The sequence below is a fragment of the Chelonoidis abingdonii genome, chromosome 5, assembly GCF_003597395.2.
Source record: "Chelonoidis abingdonii isolate Lonesome George chromosome 5, CheloAbing_2.0, whole genome shotgun sequence".
Lineage (NCBI taxonomy): Eukaryota > Metazoa > Chordata > Testudines > Testudinidae > Chelonoidis > Chelonoidis abingdonii.
Genome location: NC_133773.1, coordinates 96004113 through 96023881, shown reverse-complemented (window position 1 = coordinate 96023881; position 19769 = coordinate 96004113). Strand labels below are relative to the sequence as shown.

At 41.8% G+C, this 19769-nt stretch overlaps 1 protein-coding gene across 1 annotated transcript in view; it reads left to right on the top strand.

Annotated features, from left to right (window-relative positions):
- Window positions 1-19769, top strand: part of GABRB1 (gamma-aminobutyric acid type A receptor subunit beta1) — a 231229-nt gene that overhangs the window by 198668 nt on the left and 12792 nt on the right. The window contains exon 5 of the mRNA XM_075066493.1: window positions 2133-2215. Within this exon, the coding sequence (XP_074922594.1) occupies window positions 2133-2215 (83 nt within the window). The remainder of the gene's footprint in view (window positions 1-2132; window positions 2216-19769) is intronic.

Here is a 19769-nt window from a genome sequence, read left to right as displayed (position 1 = left end):
CACACGGCCATAGGCTCGGGGCCCTCTGCAGCCTGACTGTAGTCAGCTGCCCCCGGGCTACTTCCAATTTCCCCCTCATTTCCTACCTGGTCCGCAGGGTCGCCCAGCACCATGGGCTCCTCCCAGTCAGGACTGGGCGGCAGGTCCGGGAGTACCTCAGGGACGGCGGGCCAGGTCTGGTCCGACGGCTCCTCGGGGCCATAGCAAGGACGGGGTAGCTCTGGCAGCTCCTCGTCGTATTGGGCACGGGGTAGCTCTGGCAGCTCCTGGTACCGGCCTCGGGTCTCAGCAGCCTCCCAGTGACGAGAGCCGGCAGGCACGTCTGCTCCCGGCGGCAGCTGGGGCCTGACTGAAGGCTGAGGCCCAGCTTTTATCCTTCCGGGTCGCCGCCTGACCCTTTGAGGGGCGGGACTTCTGCCCAGCGGTTCTGCCCTGGGGGATGATTGATGGGGCTCAACCCTCCCTGTGGAGGAGGGGAGCCACACCACCTCGCTACAGAGCCACATAACAATGCTATCTTTAATTAGTCCTTAAGTATAGAGTTTAAAACTATGTGCGTATATGTATAATTTTTATAACTAAGAAACTTTAAACACACTGTGGCACTAAGGTATGCAGCATATTTATAGCTGTAGCAGATTATATCCCCAATTCTGGACAGTACTTAGATTGTTGCTTAACTTTCAGCACACCAGTAATAAATTTCTGTATGTCTTCCTAGGTACCTCCATGGCATTCATCACCACCATATCTGAATGCTTCAAAATTATTAATTTATCTTATCCTCACAATATCCATGTTAGGTACTATCCCCATTTTACAGATGAGAACTGACCATTGAGTATTAGGGGAAAATTTTCACAAGTATCTACATCTCATTTTCAAAAGTGATTTAGGCATTTAGGAGCTTAAGTCTCATTGAAAGTCAATAGGACTTAGGCTACTAATTCATATTGGGTAACATTTTCAAAAACACCAACTGACTTACCTAAGGCCAGACAGGAAGTCTATGAGCAAGTTTAAGATTTAAACCCCAATTTCCTGGTTAAGCCCAGTGATTAATCCTGCCTCCCATTGGCTTCATGTGCTGAAAATTAAACACCTGCTGAAGTTCTCTGCAGAACTGGGATCTAACCAAAGTCCAGGAAGGGAGCTGGTTCCCCTACAATCATAAAAATATAGTGGTCCCTCATTTCACTGCTACCTTTTGCTATTTTCCCATTTCAGTTCTGTGCCAATTTCCTGTTCGGTAGCGCTTAGAAACATTTCTCCAGCTTAGAGATAAGAATTCATCCTTTCTGAACTATCGAACCATAAAAGTGAAAAATGGTAAAGACCTCCTAAATCATCCATCACACATCCCCGTATATGAAGGATTGTTCCTTCCAGTAGAATCACTAGTGTTATGTCTAGTCTCATTTTCAATGCCACAATCGCTTCTCTAGGACTGCTTTAATTAGCAAGAAGGAGAATGTAGCCCATATTGTGGCTATTATCAGAGAGAACAGTTGTTTGGAGGAGAACATGTTATTTTTATGTTACAGTGCATCATTTTTTGATAGCATAGCTCTATTTTGGGGCAGTCTAGTCTATTTATCACTGATAAATGATGGATTGATTTATGAAAGCATATGCTAGTTCACTATCTATTATTTAAAACGCTTCCTTCACTAATATTTAAAGCTTGGATGAAAATTGTTATAGAAATTTTAAATATAAATGTACAATAACGGTAAGCAAAGATAGATAAAGTTTTCATTTTAGGCAGCACTCAATACATAGGTTATAGAGAAAAATGTTTATAATATAAATTTGAAGAGACCTTGACTGCCAATCTTAAAATGAGACACCCAAGTTGAATTTTCACTAAAACATCAGCGCTTCTCTTATGTGTTGAGCTGCAGTTCTCAGTAGGAATTTTGCTAATGTATTTTAATATCAATAGATTCTCTTTATGGAACATATGGTTACCAGCCATACAGAATAGCAAATATTTAATTGTAAGACTCATAGAGCCTGGTGATGTGGCTAGCGGCTGTAAAAGAAGCTGCTCATTAAAACAGTAAAATATTTTGTCACAGATACCATACCCAGGGACTTTTTTCCTGAAGCCATCTTTTTCCTTCTTATAGGATTACAACTACAGCTGCTTGCATGATGGATCTACGCAGATACCCTCTGGATGAACAAAACTGCACACTAGAAATCGAAAGTTGTAAGTTGTGGGAGAGAGAGGGTTGACCACACTGCATCTTTGAATTGAAAATAATTTATTGGTTAAGTAAAGTTTATAGTTGGTCTAGAACAGAATTCAGAGCCCTACTATATTCTTATCAATCTGGTTTGTGTACAGAAACTATATAAATGCCTTTAATGAAATAAATTGCATAAGTGAGCCACATTTAATTCACATTATTTTGCTGATCCAAGACTATCAAATTTCTGTGAAGGTCTCTTGCCTAAAGGAGGGAGTGCGTGTAATGGTTAGATCAGAGCCCTGAGTCAGAGCTTTTGCCTTCTCTGTCACCTGCTCACCATAGTATCTTATCTTGGGAAAGTCACCTCACCTCAATTTATTCATCTAAAAAGTAACACTAATATTAACATTTGCAAAGCACTTTTAGAATCTCAGATGAAAGACACTATAAAAATGAGGTCCTGGATCCTATATCATTAAAGCCAATAGGAGCTTTGCCATTGTCTTCAATGGGCACAGTTTCAAGCTCTGTAAGATTAAATTCTTCTTCCTCGTATCTTAATATTTCTCTACAGATAGGAGAATCACACAAAACTCCATGGTGAAATTTATGGAATGGTGCTTGTATACTTGCAATGTTATTTAAGTCAAAATGGAATCCATTGGCTACATAGAGCACATTATCTCAATATATCTGATTAAAAACTTCAGAAGCAGAATATCTCAAATAGGACATTGCAGCAGTTTCTATGAAACAGTTCCAGTTGTCACATTATAACTTTTGTAAATTAAGTGTAGCAGTGTGTTAACCTATTACTGTAACTAGTATTTATTTCTGCTTTTTTGTGAAACTCCCAATAAGTGTTGTAATACAATACTGTAACTGGAAACTTCTTTCATAAGCCGCAAAGCTGCACATAATGGTTGGTAGCTCTGCTACTTCAGACTTTGCAGTCCCAGCTCACCATCTTTCTGGCACAAAATGCTGTAATGTACTTGCTGCTGGGCTCATCTCCTGGTTTGTGATTAAAAAGCCCTGCAGTCAGTACATTTGGAGAACAATTCATCCCTGGACTCTCAATAAGGGGTCACCTTATCTGCAATAACTACTAGCACTGTGAGTTAATATAAATATATAGGATACATAGTAATAGTAATTAAATGAACTCCCCAGTCCTCTTTGCTAGGGAAGCACTTGAATAATCAAGCCCAGTTATTAGCATTAATGACTAGAGCTGATCAACAAATATAAAAACTTGTTTGTAAAGAGTCTAGGGAGTCTAGGGAATTAGAAACCATTAATATTAATAATACTTCATTATTTACTGTTTGAGAACCTTCATACAACTGAAGCTTTGTTTGGTTTAAAATTTGGAGTCAGGAGCATTCAGGTATGTAGCTGAGATCTGTGTAATCAACAAACAAAAATATTAGAATCAGGTAATAAAGATTAATTCAAATCTAATCAGGAAACAGACAATACTATGTTATTTAAGCAACCAGTGACAAACCTTAACTAGAGAATGTCAAATAATCTACTGAACTCAGAGTTTCAGTGTGTTTATAATATTTGCTAAGCAGTTTCAAATTGACAAAATCTTTAAAAACTGATCGGTTATGCAAAATTGCTGAATACATTGTTTTCAGTCAGTAGGTAGACCAGCTCTACTGAAAATTAAGGGAGTGATTTTCAAAAGGCACAAATGGCACTGCAAGACATAACTCCCTCTGAAAGCCAATGTGTTCAGATACTACAGCGCTGTTTGTGCCTTTGAAAATCTCCCTCAGAAATGTCTAACATTATAATATTTTCTCCTTGGTGTACTGTCTCAGATATACTAACCTTTTAAAATAATGGATATAGTATCTCTAAATACATTTTAAGAACTCAAAATTATAGGCAGTGCACCTGAAAATACAGCTTTATGATCAGAAAAAATTTTAAAAAAAAAAAATGCCAAAAATTTGGCTCCATAATCCATGTTTTAATTTTGGCAATTAAATAAGCAGCTTGATTTTCAAAAGTGCTGAGCACTCAATTGCTCATATCAACTTCACTGGGAACTGCTGGCCTCCCTCGCTTTTCAAAATCAGGGGCTAATAAAGAGTCACTTTTTTAAATCTTAGAACAAAGATTCATCCTTTTCATAATCTTAGTCCAGTGTTAAGAAAAATCACTAAACAGTCCCAATGGGATTACATGGGAAGTCAGAGAAGAATTTGATTATTGAATTTGAGGGTTGTTGGGAAATCAAACTTCAAACTGCATTAAGCAAGTTGAAATAGCCCGAGTACCAATGAACTGTGTGGCATTCGCCACCATGTAGAAATCTCACACTACATGATTTATCAAGCCACCCATTCCAGACAACTGGAAAGTGTTTCCTCTCAATTTTACACCCTATTCTACAGTTGCAAGAATTAATACACTTGGGACAGAATTCAGGGGCAACATGGATCATGAAAATCCTCACTGAATAGCCATCACCACTCACTTTGGGATGACAAGCTCCCAATTGTCATTATCTTTCTTTTGCTACCAGAGCTCCCATTGATTTCAGTGGGAGCAGAGTTAGCCTAATGCTGACTGCTTTTGAAAATCCCTTGACTTTTTAAGTATCTCTCACCCAGCCTCACCATCCTGAGAGTTATCATCATCCCTGATGCTACTGATATATCAGTGTACCCTCCACACATGTAGGATAGACATGAAAACCAGGTAATTGAATGAAAGAAATGCAGATAGCAATATCCCCACTCAGCACTAGAATGAACCACTAAGTGTACAGCACTCAGTAGCATGTAATTCAAATAGACTTAATGGTCCAGCTCCTCAGCTGATGTAAATTGGCACAGACCCATTTAAAAATCAGAAGAGCTCACTTAATTTAAACCAGCTGATAATCTGCCTTGTGTTCTTTATTCACCCATTTTAGCATGCTCTCTAAGTGTTGGGCCAACACTGGGCACTAGGTCTCAAACCCCCCTTTAGGCTGACCAAACAGGAGATATGGTAAAAGTCATTTTGGAAACAGGATGAAATATTAAGAGAAGTTTAGGACAGCCTGTGCACTGCTATTTTCCTGACTGAGAATCTAAATTATCTGGCAGCATCCAAAATTAAACAATGGGAAACTTGCATGACAATTAAAAATGTAAAGAACATGATGAGGGATGCAAGATAAACACGTTTAACGTCTAAACACTATGTCTTTAGAGAACTATATTCTCAATTTAGAGGGCTTTTTTTCCAGGATCAACAACTACACTGATCTAAATTCACTCATAGATGAAACAAGGTTTGGGGGAGTTCATATGCAAATACAGTTATATAAAATATATAGTATGAGCTAACGATTGCAAACAAAAGCCTTAGACTGCTTTACTAATGGCAGGGTATCAGATCACTATTTCAGATTGGCACTAAAAATAGCATCTGATCCTCACACATGCTATTCAGATGTTAAATGCCAACAAAGAGAAGGAAATTGAACTTTGTGAATGATTCATGATATTTTTTTTTTTACATGCTCATCTAGTCCCATGATCGGGGAAATTAGTGCTGCTGGATAGCTCCTTAAACAACATTGATTTTGCAGAAATCAGCTGACTGCTAAGAGAAGATGGATGTTTTAGAGTTATGTTCACAGAAGCATCTCACACTGCACCCTGTCACCTCCACATTTTGTTAGTTTTGTCTTACACCTGGATTAATAATTTATATATTATTTGTGGGTCAGATTGTGACTGGGCACTGCACGTGGGAGTGCACCAGTGGGGAGGATGCTGGAGCAATCCTTTCCCTCCCTTCCCTATGTGAAATAGCTACAGCTGCAGCCCATGGTTTCCTGAGCACAGACACCCCAAAGGGTGGGAGAAAAGAGACTGGCCATCCCTCCTGTCATCTCAGCCCACTGGTCAGCTGAACTAGCTGGGAATAAAACAGAACAAATGCTTCACCCTCCTAAGGAGTTCCGGGAGGCATTTTGTCCCTCCTCCTGCGGCTCAGTGCTTCCTAGTGCATTCACTGGGGCAATGCAGCTTTGCACTAGCCACATTGCAGACCTGTACTTTAACCCCACAATCTAGCCTTACCTAGGGAAACTGGAGGTACATGAATTACTTTCATGCCATTTCAGCAGTGATCTTCCCCCCAATTTAGAAGCCCCATAGGAATTAGACTGCACAACAAATAACATATTCCTAAACTATCCATAGAAGAGACAAATATATCACAGGGTGTCAATATAAACAGGGCCAGTGAGTCATTCTGTCTCACAAAGGGGTTGGGAGAATTAGCTAATTACAATGCTCCGAAGACGTAAATTGCTATATAAAGGCTGAGAATTCACACTTTCATTATTTACTATTTAGTAAATGCAATATGTTATGGAAAACTGTTACAACAGCTGCACTGGATAGGAACAGAAGTTGACTATGGACCTATTATCTAATCTGGTATCATGCCTCCAGCAGAGCAGAGGAAGAGAAATAGAATTAGCCAGCAGATTATTTTGGTGTTTTTATAAAGCTTTTCAAAGTCAGCTTTTTTAAAAATTTTTTACTTGTATCTGTGCAGGCCACTATTTCCATTACTCCATAAACTGCACAGCTACCAAACAGAGAAATGTGCATGTTTAGGCACAGAAAAGATGATTAATTTATGCATGTTTCTGTACCCAGAATTATATGATCTTTACTCAATTTGTTCACTAAATCCTGAGTCTTTAAAGGCAGAAAGCTGCTCTGAGATGTCATCATGCCTCAGAGAGTGACAGCCACAATCTTGGCTGACACACAAGAGATTAAATCAGGGACCTCCAGAGCTAAAACCATGAGCTGCCCCAGCATGAGCATAAAGTCAGTGTTCCCTGCTTGGGACAGCAACAACTCATATCCTCTATGGACTGGCATGGAGAGCGACTTGTAACATATACTAAGTAGTGACTTACAAGACCACTTAGGCAGTGCCCATGGCAGCCCCAATTGCTGCAGTTCACCTTTATCATGCTGCACTGCCAACATATATGATGACCTAGCTCTGCTAGCCAGTGCATAAGGGAGGGTAGGACTAAGGCGAATATACCAGTGCCCTACTTTTTCCACTCTTTGGGGTTTTCAGTCATGGCAGAAGCTTAAGGACCACATTTCTGCCAGCCTGTGTAACACACACACCTCCTGGGTGTGATGTTCTGTGCTAGCTGACTGGCAGACAGGGGCAGCTCCAGGTCCCAGCACGCCAAACTTGTGCTTGGGGCGGCAAGCCACTGGGGGTGCTCTGCCGGTTGCTGTGAGGGCGGCAGGCAGGCTGTCTTCAGCGGCTTGCCTGCGGAGGGTCCACAGGACCAGCGGACCCTCCACAGGCAAGCCGCCGAAGACAGCCTGCCTGCCGTGCTTGGGGCAGCAAAATGCCTAGAGCCGCCCCTGCTGGCAGAGAGAGAGAGATTAAGAGCCAGTTGGCTTTTATCTCATACAGTAGAGGCTCATACACTGAGGTCCCAGGTTCAATCCCACTTGCCAGCGACCAGGGTCTGTCGGTGTTACACCTGCACTCAGCAAAATAAAGGGCGAGGATAGGACTCTGCTTCATTTGTACGTCCTACTATCCTTCAGCAACATGGCTGAAACATGGCTCGCTATTGCAAGACAGACAGGAGTAAACTGTGTGTTTACTCTGCAGAATTATGGACTTGATGCAGAAAATTTGGGGTAAGGTTCTATAGTCTGTGTTATGCAGAAGGTCTGAACTGATGATCAGAATGGTCCCTTCAGACCTTAAAAAGCTGTGACAAATTTAAGGCTGCAGCGTAGTTCAAGAATGCAATTAAAATATGGTTTAGACTCTTCTACATAACACTGAATTATGTTTTAACCACGTCAGGAGCTTTCTTTTTGTAACCATAATCAATGTGGTAGGATTGAGCAGACCCAATGAAAACTATTCCCCAAACCTAATTAGAAAGGTGTGGGAGGAATGGAGAGTAGTGTTTTAAGCCAGCTACAGCATGAGAAAAGGCATCCCCCGTTGAGAAAACAGTCTGTTATTCTCTATTGTTTCTATGTCTATTTCTGTACAAAGTAGAGACAACCATAACACTAAATACATGTAATGCTGGAATGAAACAGCAATCAATTTCAAGTAATATTATAGTGAATCAATGAGATAGTCCACTGGACTCTATAGGTGGTTTGTTGTCAGGAAAGAAGAACCATGTTCATACCTAAACTTTCATTATCTTTCCTGTTGACGCACAGTGTTGTGACAGAATGAGATTTGAACAGATTTATCACAGCTCCCCACTTGAGACAAGATTGCATTGATCTGGAATAGGATTGCATTTGAACTACGTGGGTGGTAGGAACCTGTGCTTCAGAGTAAAAGGTTTTCTTATTAGAGCTGAAAAACTGTCTTAAATTCAAGCCTAGATAGGGGAACTTGCTTGTCAGCAGATACAAGGAATTTAGTTCTTAAGTGCCTGATGCACCAATCACATCTAGTAGGGTGAACACCCACCCCAAATTGGGCAGGACAGTCCTGAAATACAGAGTTCAAGTCCCAGTCCTGGGCTGAATGACTCCAGGACAGCAGGTGTCCCAGATTCACTGAAGCTCAGGGGTGGTGCCAGCCTCTTCCCAGTGGGGGTGGGATGTGAGGTGGGCCTTAGACCCCCTTGCCACAAGGCCCCAGACCCTGCTCCTCCTCTCCTCCAGAGCTGCCCAGGGAGTTCAGGCTGCTGTGTGGAATCCCAGACCCTCCACTTGCCCTGGGTAGTGCACCCCGGGCTTGGGGACACAGGCTGGGGGCTGCTGTCAGGTACTCCAGCCCTGCACCTAGGGAAGGTCAAGAGTCCAGGGCTCCCCACTGTGGCCTAGGCTAACTGGGCAACTCTTACTATGATCCCGCTCCAACTTCCAGCCTGGCTGGGGCCACAGAAGAGGGTGGGGCTTGGGGTTGCCAACTTTCTAATTTCAGAAAACCAAACACAGCCGATATGCATTACTTTGCATTTATCAACACTGAATTTCATCTGTCATTTTGTTGCCCAGTCACCCAGTTTCATGAGATCCTTTTGTAGCTCTTCACAGTCTGCCTGGGACATAACTATCTTGAGTAGTTTTGTATCATCTGCAAGTTTTGCCACCTCACAGTTTACCCCTTTTTCCAGATCATTTATGAATATGTTGAATAGGATTGGTCCCAGTACAGACCCCTGGGGGACACCACTATTTACCTATCTTCATTCTGAAAATGGACCATTTATTCCTACTCTTTGTTTCCTATCTTTTAACCAATTACCAGGAGAGGACCTTCCCTCTTATCCTATTTTGCTTAAGAGCCTTTGGTGAGGGACCTTGTCAAAGGCCTTCTGAAAATCTAAGTGCACTATATCCACTGGATCCCCCTTGTCCACATGCTTGTTGACCCCCTCAAAGGAACACTAGATGGGAAGGGCTCTGAGTTACTATAGAGAATTCTTTCTCAGGTGTCTGGCTGGTGAGTTTTGCCCACATGCTCAGGGTTTAACTGATCACCATATTTGGAGTCAGGAAGGAATTTTCCCCAGTCAGATTGGCAGAAACCCAGGGGGTTTTCTCCTTCCTCTGCAGAAAGAGGTGCAGGTCACTTGCAAGTTTAAATTAGTGTAAATGGTGAATTCTCTATAACTTGAAGTCTTTAAACAATGATTTGAGGACTTCAATAACTCAACCAGAAGTTATGGGTCTCTGACAGGAGTGGGTGGGCAATGCGCAGGAGGTCCAACTAGATGATCATGATGGTCCTTTCTGGCCTTTAAGTCTATGAGTCTCCTCTCTCCACTTTTATAACATCATGTCTAATTTACTTTGTATGCTTGTTGGAGCAGCAATCAAGTTTTCTGTTTCTGGAGGTGCCTAGCTCACCCTTAGGTGCTGATAGAAACTGATAGAAAAATAATTGAAATAACCATTGTGTCTGCCTTTCATTTGCATAAGTAATTTGTAACAAAGCTAGAGGGGTCAGCAGGAAAGCACTGGAGACTGAGACAGACTCTTGCCCCCAATGCAGTTTCTATGCGCTGCTTTAGCAGTGCAAGGGACTGTTAATCTGTCCTAACCAGATAGTTGAGGATTTCTCTGGGCCGCATAGTTGCTGTAACCACAGCATAGGGAGCATGTTGGGAATGCATCCCAGGGAAGGGGTCTGGCCATTTTGCTGCAATGTTCCAGTGTTCCCTGGTTGGCTAACGGCCCCTTGGGACCCATTACCACTCACTAGCATAAATTAGAGTAGCCTCAGGACTGCTCTAACTTACAATGTCCTGAACTGTCTCTTGATGGCCCCAGCGGCAACAAAAGCTGGCACAGAAACCTTTCCATACCAGCTCAGTCAGGCCCAAGAATTAAGATGTTATGTTACCTCATAAGTCTAATGCTAGGTTGAGAGGAAAAACACAGCCTGTTACTCAGAACTGAAGTTCTGGTGGAGGGAGGAAGGTATGGACTTGAACAAGAGATAAATTGTTCCCCTGAACAAGGGATTAAAGACGGTAATTGGAAATGTATTCTAACTCATTGCAGAAGTCTGTTTGTGAATCTTGAGAAACTGGTCCAGCTTCTACTCTTAAATTAGCTTAAAGGATTCCTATTGAATTCATTTGGAGATATACATATGCACCTGAGATCAAAATCCTGCCCAATATTTTTCAGACTGTATTATCTCCAGATGGCATTCTAAGGGTGTTTTAATTGTTGTAGTTCCACTGTTCATTAGGTACCAAAATGATAGCCAACTATTAAATCGTTGTGAGCTATAGAGTCTTGCCAGAAATACCTAAGTGCCTCAAGCATTCTCACATTATACAAGTTCTAACATTCACATCCACAAAGATGGCAAAGAAGCCCTACATAGTGATGTCACCAGAACTCAGGATTACTGCTATGTTGCAATAGCTCTTGGCAACTTTTCAGTTGAAAAGGGAAATATTAGATCTCTTTAGTTAGAGGCAGTCAAAATAAGCTCTGAACCTTGTCATTTCACATTTTGGAAGACCAGGCATGCACGGTTTTGAGTTAATACAAACGTTGTGGTATTTTATGGCCTTTAGCACAGTTTATTCATTTCCTGGTTTTCTGCCAAGGTGTGAACAGCTGCTTAAAAGGTAGATAATCAAAACCCAGGATGAATTTAAATATTCATATGTCTATTGATTCGGTTCAGGTTGTGAGAGCCAAATCCAACCCCCAATATATCTCGACCCATCTAGTTCCCTCATACTCCTGTCTTAAAAATAGTTATGACCTTCTCTGCTACCAAAAGGACAAGCCTTCCCCTAAATCCTATTGTTATCTGCAGAGAACTCTCTCTAAGAAAATTCAATGTTATTCAAAAGATCCCCTTCCTTCCATGCCCATCCACACAGGATCACTTTCTGGACTTGAATTCAAGTTTTAGTGCCAAAGGATCTCACATTCCATTGAAAACCCCACGCAACAGGGATATTAATTCAAACATTTCATATGCTTCCACATGGGCAGGTTTCATGTTAGTCAGGCTAGGGGCACAGGGTAGAATTTGTGCAGAGTTTAAGGATCAGTAAGGAAATCTGGCCCAAGTCCTGCAGCTGTTGGAGCTTCTTTGTGTGGAATGCCTGCTCTTCTGTTGGCCTTACAGTCCACCCACTACTCTGATATCTGGTAGTGTAACCCACTGGTAAGCATGGATCCCATCTTTCTGACCCACAGAAAATATGAGTTATTACAGCCCGCTACTAAGCAACTTTAGCTCAAGCTATAGCAGCTCATGCTTTTAGCTCTGAAGGCCCCTAGTTCAATTCCACATTGACAGCCAAGATGGCCACAGTAGCTTGACCAGCTTGGTGGACATGATACCAGTAGTCCCCCGCTCTCTCTCAATATATGGCCACACTCTGCTCCTAACTTCAATGGGGATAGAAGCCAATGTTTGAAAGTTAACACTGCTCTGAACACCATCAGTCTCTCTAATTGTAATCACTATTATAGGCTGTACAGTAGTGACACCTATTAGGCTAGAAAGGCCTAAAACTTTCCATTATAACCCTCTCCTTTTATTGGCTTCTCATTTTGACTTTTCAGTGTGAAATTTTCCTTTAGGTTGAGTTACTAGATAGTATGTTGTGTTCTAAAGAAATCATGACGCCTCAACTTCCTGCTCCCCAGTTCACCCCTTTACATTTGACCACATCCCTTTAAAAAAAATAAGTCAGATGTGCAATGTCATATGCACATTGTTCATGCAGAAAGACCACTGGTAACATGAGCAGCGGAGTGTACCCAGAACTTCCACCCCTCACCTTTAAACTCTCAGCCTCATTTTGCTGGTATTTGGACACATTTCCTCTAAACCACTGCAATGGAGAATAGGACTTCTAAGTTTTCTCTACTACAATCTTGCAAAATTTTCCCCATCATTGCTAGCACCAACTCTGCTTCCCCACAGTTAGCAAAGTTGAGAACCTACTGTAGATGGGCCACCAGCATTTCATCCACTGTAATCATTAGCCCGGCTCTGAACTGGGCTAAATGAAAAAGGTGTTTAAAATGGGGGTGGCTCATCCACACACGGTCTCCCCCATGAAACTGAGGTCAGAACTGAATTTTGATTTATCCTATTATAACAGTAGATATGATTTGGATCTGGATTTTAATCAGGATCTGATCTTCCCTAATTTTCGGGTCTGGTGCTCTGAATAGGCTTTTCTTTGCTCCTAGTAATTATAAAAATGCTTGATTAATCTTTAACCGTGGTCACAAAGGTCAACTAGATGAAAAAAAGCATTTGAAAACAGAGGTCAAATAGATATATATTAGAATGCGTGATCATTGCATCAACACTGAAATTTTCCTGTTATTTTTATTAATTCTTTATTATAGGTCACCTTTGGGTTAGCAGGACATAGGAAAGTATCAGCCTAAAGGCTAACCTTTTAGTCAAATATAAACATCCGTATTAGGATTAAAATAAAACTGTCTTCTCTATCATGGTCATGGTAACACTAACACTACATGAAAATAGGTTAGGCAGACATATTTTATATTATGACATGAGTAAACATGCAGTGTTGTGCATTGGTTCATAGATTGGATCAATCACCAATCAATCCTGGTCCCACTGAAATCAAAACTCAGCTGATTTAAATGGAACCCAGTTTTAACCCTAAATACCATAGAACACAGCACAGGTGGACCTGTATTCCCAGTGTCTGCATCATGAAAAATAAAATAGTCACATCTAAATTTGGAGGAATCTGCCTGGGAACAAAATGGTTGTGCTTAGAAGTAGATCTTAAGCAGTCAGAAGAAATAAATGCTCAAAGGCAAGATGTGTTTACAATATGAGTAGACAAAACTATGTACCATGCAATATTGACTGAACTACATTAAATGAATGCTAATTAGCTAGACATCTATAGCCAATGTTGACCTAATGTGCTTACAAATAGGTTTGGTTTAGTTTTGTTTTTAAATTTCTAAAGCATTTGAAGTTGGAAAAACTTCCAGGATTATGGTCCCGCAATGACATAACCACACATTACAAACACCAGGAGAGTATGGCAGTCCAAAATGGGGAATAAAAGATGAACTAAGGGGGCCAATGCTGAGGGAAAGCAATTATTTCTATTGGCTGTATAACATACAGAGAAAGGAAGATTTTGAAACAAGGGATAGAGTCAAAGGCTAGAACTTTGTCTGGTATAAATTTGTGTCGCTCCACGGAAGTACATATTGAAATCACTGGAGCTATACCAAATTACCAGCTGAGCAGCTGGCTCAAATTTGTAGGAACTAGTGGATGAAGATTGCATATATAAGAGCTAATTTTTAAATGTCAAGTGTGCATCTGTGCACAAATATTGCATATACAATTACTTCAGTTACATACACAATATCCAGTTTGTGCAAGCACAGAATGGTAAGTTTTTCTACTAATGAGAGGCAAAAAATGCATGCCTGATTTGTTTAAAAATAAAGACCCAAAGAAAGCTGTCAATATCACTGCTGTTAATTTTGAGAGAGTAACAATCAAAATGTCTTTGAAATGGAAGTTAAATAATGGACAATATCTGCAGAAAGTCTCCTCTTCCCACATTTAAATGAACTTAAGTTTTCAGGCATCTTTCGCCTGCTGGATTATGATGATAATTAAATCAAGTCTCTTCACTGATAAGCAGAATTTGAGAACCAACAGGATTTTAGAAATAGAACTTAAAGTTTAAGTAAATTACACAAAAAAATTGAGGAAATAAAAGCCCTGGAGAACTGGTTAAAAATCAGCTTAGACAGAGCAATAGTGAAAGTGTGGTTTACAAAGGCCAAAGATAAAACTGACAACAATCTAGTTAGCAATGGGTCATATCATGATACTGTATAACACTCCTGTACACAGGGCCGGTGCAACCATTTAGGCGACCTAGGCAGTCACCTAGGGTGCTGGGATTTGTGGGGCGCCACTTTCTTTGGCAGTGACCGTGGAGGCCGGATCTTCGGCCGCCACGGTCGCCACCAGCATTTAGGCAGAGGGAGTTGGGGCAGGGGAGCGCGGGGAGGGCCGCCTGCAGTAAGTAAGGGGGGAGCAGCATGCAGGGGAACTCCCCCCCCAGCTCACTCCTGCCCTGCCTCCTCCCCAAGCATGCCATGGCTGCTTCATTTCTCCCGCCTCCCAGGCTTGTGGTGCCAATCAGCTTAGGCGCTGCAAGCCTGGGAGGTGGGAGAAGTGAAGCAGCCACAGGGTGCTTGGGGTGCTCGTGCACGGAGCAGGGGTGAGCTGGGGCGGGGGTCTTCCTCTGGACGCAGGGTGGGGGTGGAAAACTGCTGCAAGGGGGGCGCCTTAGGGCAGGGGCACAAGGTGGAAGTTTCGCCTAGGGCGCGAAACATCCTTGCACTGGCCCTTCCTGTACATATATGATCGCATTCTTGGAAACAGGAAATTGCAGCAAGTACAATATTTGATGTTTGAATGCATCATTGCAAAGGAAAGAGGAGGCAGTAGAGAAGTTATGTACTGTTGAACAGGGAGAAATTTAAGGGGGAAAAGAATGGCAAGGAAGTAATTAAGATCATCAAGGTGTCCTATAGTGATCAAAGCGGGCATCCCCCTGTACTTGAATACCTTAGAAGATTAAAAAATAGCAATATGTAGGTCCTGGCTGTCCTCTCCCTTATATATGTCTGTTTTATGCTGGTGGCATTCCATTGAAGTCACTGGCATAAATCCAGAGTAATGGAGTGATGTATCAGACCCAGTATTTTCATGGAATGCCAAAAGCGTTACAATTTGTATGAATCTCCAAAGTACCAAGAATGTAGTGTAAATCTTCTGCTATGTAAAGTTTCTATCTATAGCTCCATTATTATGATTACACCACCACCTAGGGCTAGATCGATAAAGGGGACTTAGAATTGCAGTGCTGAGGGCTGGTCTACACTAGGGGGGGGAATCGATCTAAGATACACAACTTCAGCTACGTGAATAGTGTAGCTGAAGTCGAAGTATCTTAGATCGAGTTACCTACCGTCCTCACAGAGCGGGATCAACGTCCGCGGCTCCCCCTGTCAACTCCGCTACCGCCGTTTGCATTGGTGGAGTTCCGGAGTAGACAGGAGCTCGTTCGGGAATCGATATATCGCGTCTAAATGAGACGCGATATGTCAATCCCCGAGAAATCGATTGCTACCCACCAATACGGCGGGTAGTGAAGATGTAGCCTGAGTAACTTTTAGGCACTCTGACACTTAGGGGAATCCACAGTCCTGCAGCTGGGTGCCTAAGTTAGGCACCTAAGAATGGGATCCACAAAAGCCAACATGTTGAGCAGGGAGGTGCCTAGAGATAGTCAAGGAGAAATGCCAAAAAGAGGGGTTGTTCATAAATCCTGCCCTTCAAAGGGACTTAGGCAACTAACTCTAGGCCAGACGGAGAAGCCACCTTCTGCTCAGGTTTCACAGCTGTGAACCCTCTCCTGGAATCATATGCCAAAACCCTTTCTTGCAAAAGTAACTAGGTTAAGAGGGGGTGCACTCCTTATTACTTTAGCCCAGTAGTTAGAGAACTCACCTGGATGTGGAGGCCCAGGCTGGGCCAGCTCTAACTTTTTTGCCACCCCAAGTGAAAATAAAAAAAAAAGGCGCCGCCCCGCCATAACACCCCCTCCCCGCGAGTGCCGCTGAACCCGCCCCCCCGAGCGCCGCCGAAGCCCCCGCCCCCTCCAAGCGCCACCCAAACTCACACACACTCCTCCCCCCGAGCTCTGCCCGGCTGAAACAAAAACAAAAACAAACAAAACCCGAGCGCCTTCTGCCCCAAGCACGTGCTTGGTCAGCTGGTGCCTAGAGCCGGCCCTGGACCCAGGTTCTAGTCTCCCTCTCCCCCACACCAGTATGGAGAAGGAATTTGAACTTGGGTCTCTCCCGTCCTGAGAGTGTGTCTGAAACACTGGGCTATGGGGTATTTGGGGCAGGTCTCTCTCTGTCTGCCCTGTTGAAGCCGTTCCACTGTCTATAAATAATTAAATTTGCATTAGGCAAAAGCAAGCGTGAGAATGACTCTATAGCCCAGTGGTTCGGGCACCTGAGTGGTGGGAAACCCAGGTTCCAGTCTCCCCATTGCAGTGCACTTAATTTATGCACAATGGAACAGCTTCAACAAGAAAGACTGAGAGCAACCAGCCCCCAGAATACCCTATAGCCCTGTGGTTAGGGCACTCTCCTAGGAGCGGGGCAACCCCAAGTTCAACTCCCTTCTCCACATCAGGCAGAAGAGGGAGATTGAACCCAAGTCTCCCATACCCTGAGCAAATCTTCTAACCTCTGGGGTAAAAGTTATAATGGGGGAGGACCCAACAACAACTGGTGAGATAGAATTTAGACACCTAAAGTTGCAGTCAGGCACCTAAATCCCTTTGTGGATCTCTCCCTTAGAGACTTTGACCAGATCCCCATTGTGCTAGGTAGCAAACAGATATTAAACCTAGATAGGCATGCTGTATGGGTGACCTTAGACAACACGCAGTAGTAACAGTTACTGTGTGTTTTTAATAGACATCTACAGAATGGGATGCCCCCAACTGGAAAAATCACACATGGTATTTGTTTGATGTATTATTGTTCAAAAAGTACAATGTCTTTTTCCTTGTCAGACTCTGGGCATCTGCCAAGTGCCCTCCATCAGCATCTGTTTGAGGCAATCCAGTGCCAAGTTCTGACTCAAGTCCTCAATTCCAAACCACCATCTGTCATTAGGTATTACAGGAAGTCTTCCTTACTATCAATTGAAAAAAGCATATGCGCTCCATACATTTGTAGATAAATAGGCCAGTCCTAAAACAAATCTCTGAGCAGGCTATGTGGGGTAATACCAGTTTAAAAACAGCTTTGGGCTTCTGCTTTCCAAACTTAACCCATTAGATCTTTGATTTCTTGGTCATGTTTTGGGGAGCGGCAGTGCTGTTCATTGTATCAGTGTAGGATTCATTTTCTCCCAGTGGCAAGTGTTTTGAGATGTATTAATGGCAGAATGAAGAAAATGGAGTCACGATGGTAGTAACTAGATAAAATAAGGAAATACTGTAAAAATGTAACTGGCAGCAAAGATCAGAATGAGATAGTCTGCTGGAATTCCAAGCAATGGAGCACTGACAAAGGATGGTCTGATGGTTAAGGCATCTGAAAGGCCTCAGGAGATCTGGATAAGTTCCTTGCTCTGCAACAAAGCAACCACAGGTTAATCACTTTATCTGTTTGTGCCTCAGTTCCCCATCGGTAAAACAGGGATATTAAATACTTCTATTGTCCGACTTATCTATTTAGATTGTGAGCACCCCACCACCACCTTGGGGCAGAGTGTCTCAGTTGAGCGTTACTGAGATAAAATAGGAATGGATCTGAGAGGTAAATGTAGACTTTGCATTATTTTAACCTCTAAGGGGTCATGACACCTAAGTAGCAGAGAGGAAAAAAAGAGCCCAGTTATATAAGGAAATGGAGTAATCTCTAACACATTGCTCATTTGCTGTCTCATGTGGATAGTAAAACTCCTTCTATAGCAATTGTTCTTGGAATAGTAAGATTTGTAGCTTACTTCTTTCACAACCTATTTACTTTTTAGACATATGGAACTTGTGTCTTTATCCATGCTAAATAACTTCTCAGATGTTGATCTAAGAAAATGTAAAGCAGCTGGATTGACAGTGCTGTGTTGCATTGACAATTGCTGACAATACAAAGATGCAGTATTGTATTATTGTACCTATACAATAGCTTTTCTTTGGTCTACATAGCTGAATTGAAAATATTGAAGTCAGAATATCAATTCTGCTATTTCTAGAGAGATATTGGAGCTGGAAAAAGAGTTTTTCCTCCAGCAAATTAACTCTTAAACAAGGCTTCAGTATATCTGTTTGTTTCTGTAGGAGCACACTTTTTCTAAAGAGCCTAAAACCCTTTTCATTCTTTATATGGACAAAAAGTGTCAAAACTAGGTGAATCTGTTGAATGATTAATATGGGCTAGCCTGTTACAGTGTCAGTATAAAAACAGGCCACATTCTCTCTGACAGCATCGAGGAAATTTATTAAACCCCAAATTAATCTCTATATGTAGCCTCATGATTAGTTACAATTTCACATATCAAACTACTTACATTTTCATCCTGAAATCCCGCTTTTTGCTAATGTATGCTAACTGCTATTGTGCAAAATAAGCTAGCATGAGTAATCCTCTACGATACAAACTTTGTAAGGGTGAGTGATCCTAAATTCACACATGGAATGAAATGTTTGATTAAGTGTGAAGGATAAATGAAACTAGATCCCAAACCTTCAGGGACTGCGTGGATGCAACTAACTACAGCAGATCTTGAGTGCCCCCTTGTGCTCTATTTCATCTGGTAATGCTCCGCTAATCAAAGAGAAGAGATGATGATGATGATGATGATGGAATAAGATTTCTAAATTTGTTAAATACTTGCAAGACCTGTGTTTAACATTCTTTAAATGCATTTTAAAATACTTTGTGTTCATGTATTGGCTCAAGTAAAGTCAGTTATTGTTTTTCCCTATTTCGAAGAATACATCTGGACTGAGATGAAGATTTGTGTTCTGATTTTAGGGAACAGAACGTAATTGAGTGAATAGGATTCAATTAAGCTGAATGCGTAATATAGTTAAATATTACTGATCACACACACAGTAATTATGACTAAAAACCATTACTTGGGACTTCAGATTCCCAGTTTTTGACCTTGTTTTAAAATCAATTAAGTATTTCATTAGATTTTGTTTGGGAAGCAGCATAAATATTGTCTGGATTATGAATACTACTTTTTCTATTACAAAAAAATTCCACCATTAGAAATACTGATAGGCATATATGCAAGAGAAATCACACCATCGAGAAGAACAGCTGCTGAAGGAATGTGTACAGTATAGAAGTTCAGTGAACAATCAACATATTTTAAAGCTATGTTTAGCCCACACTAGTACCAATTTTCTATCATTTTTATGGCTATTCTGGGCTTGGGAAGGTTAGAACATGACACTGCTAGAAATGAGAGCTG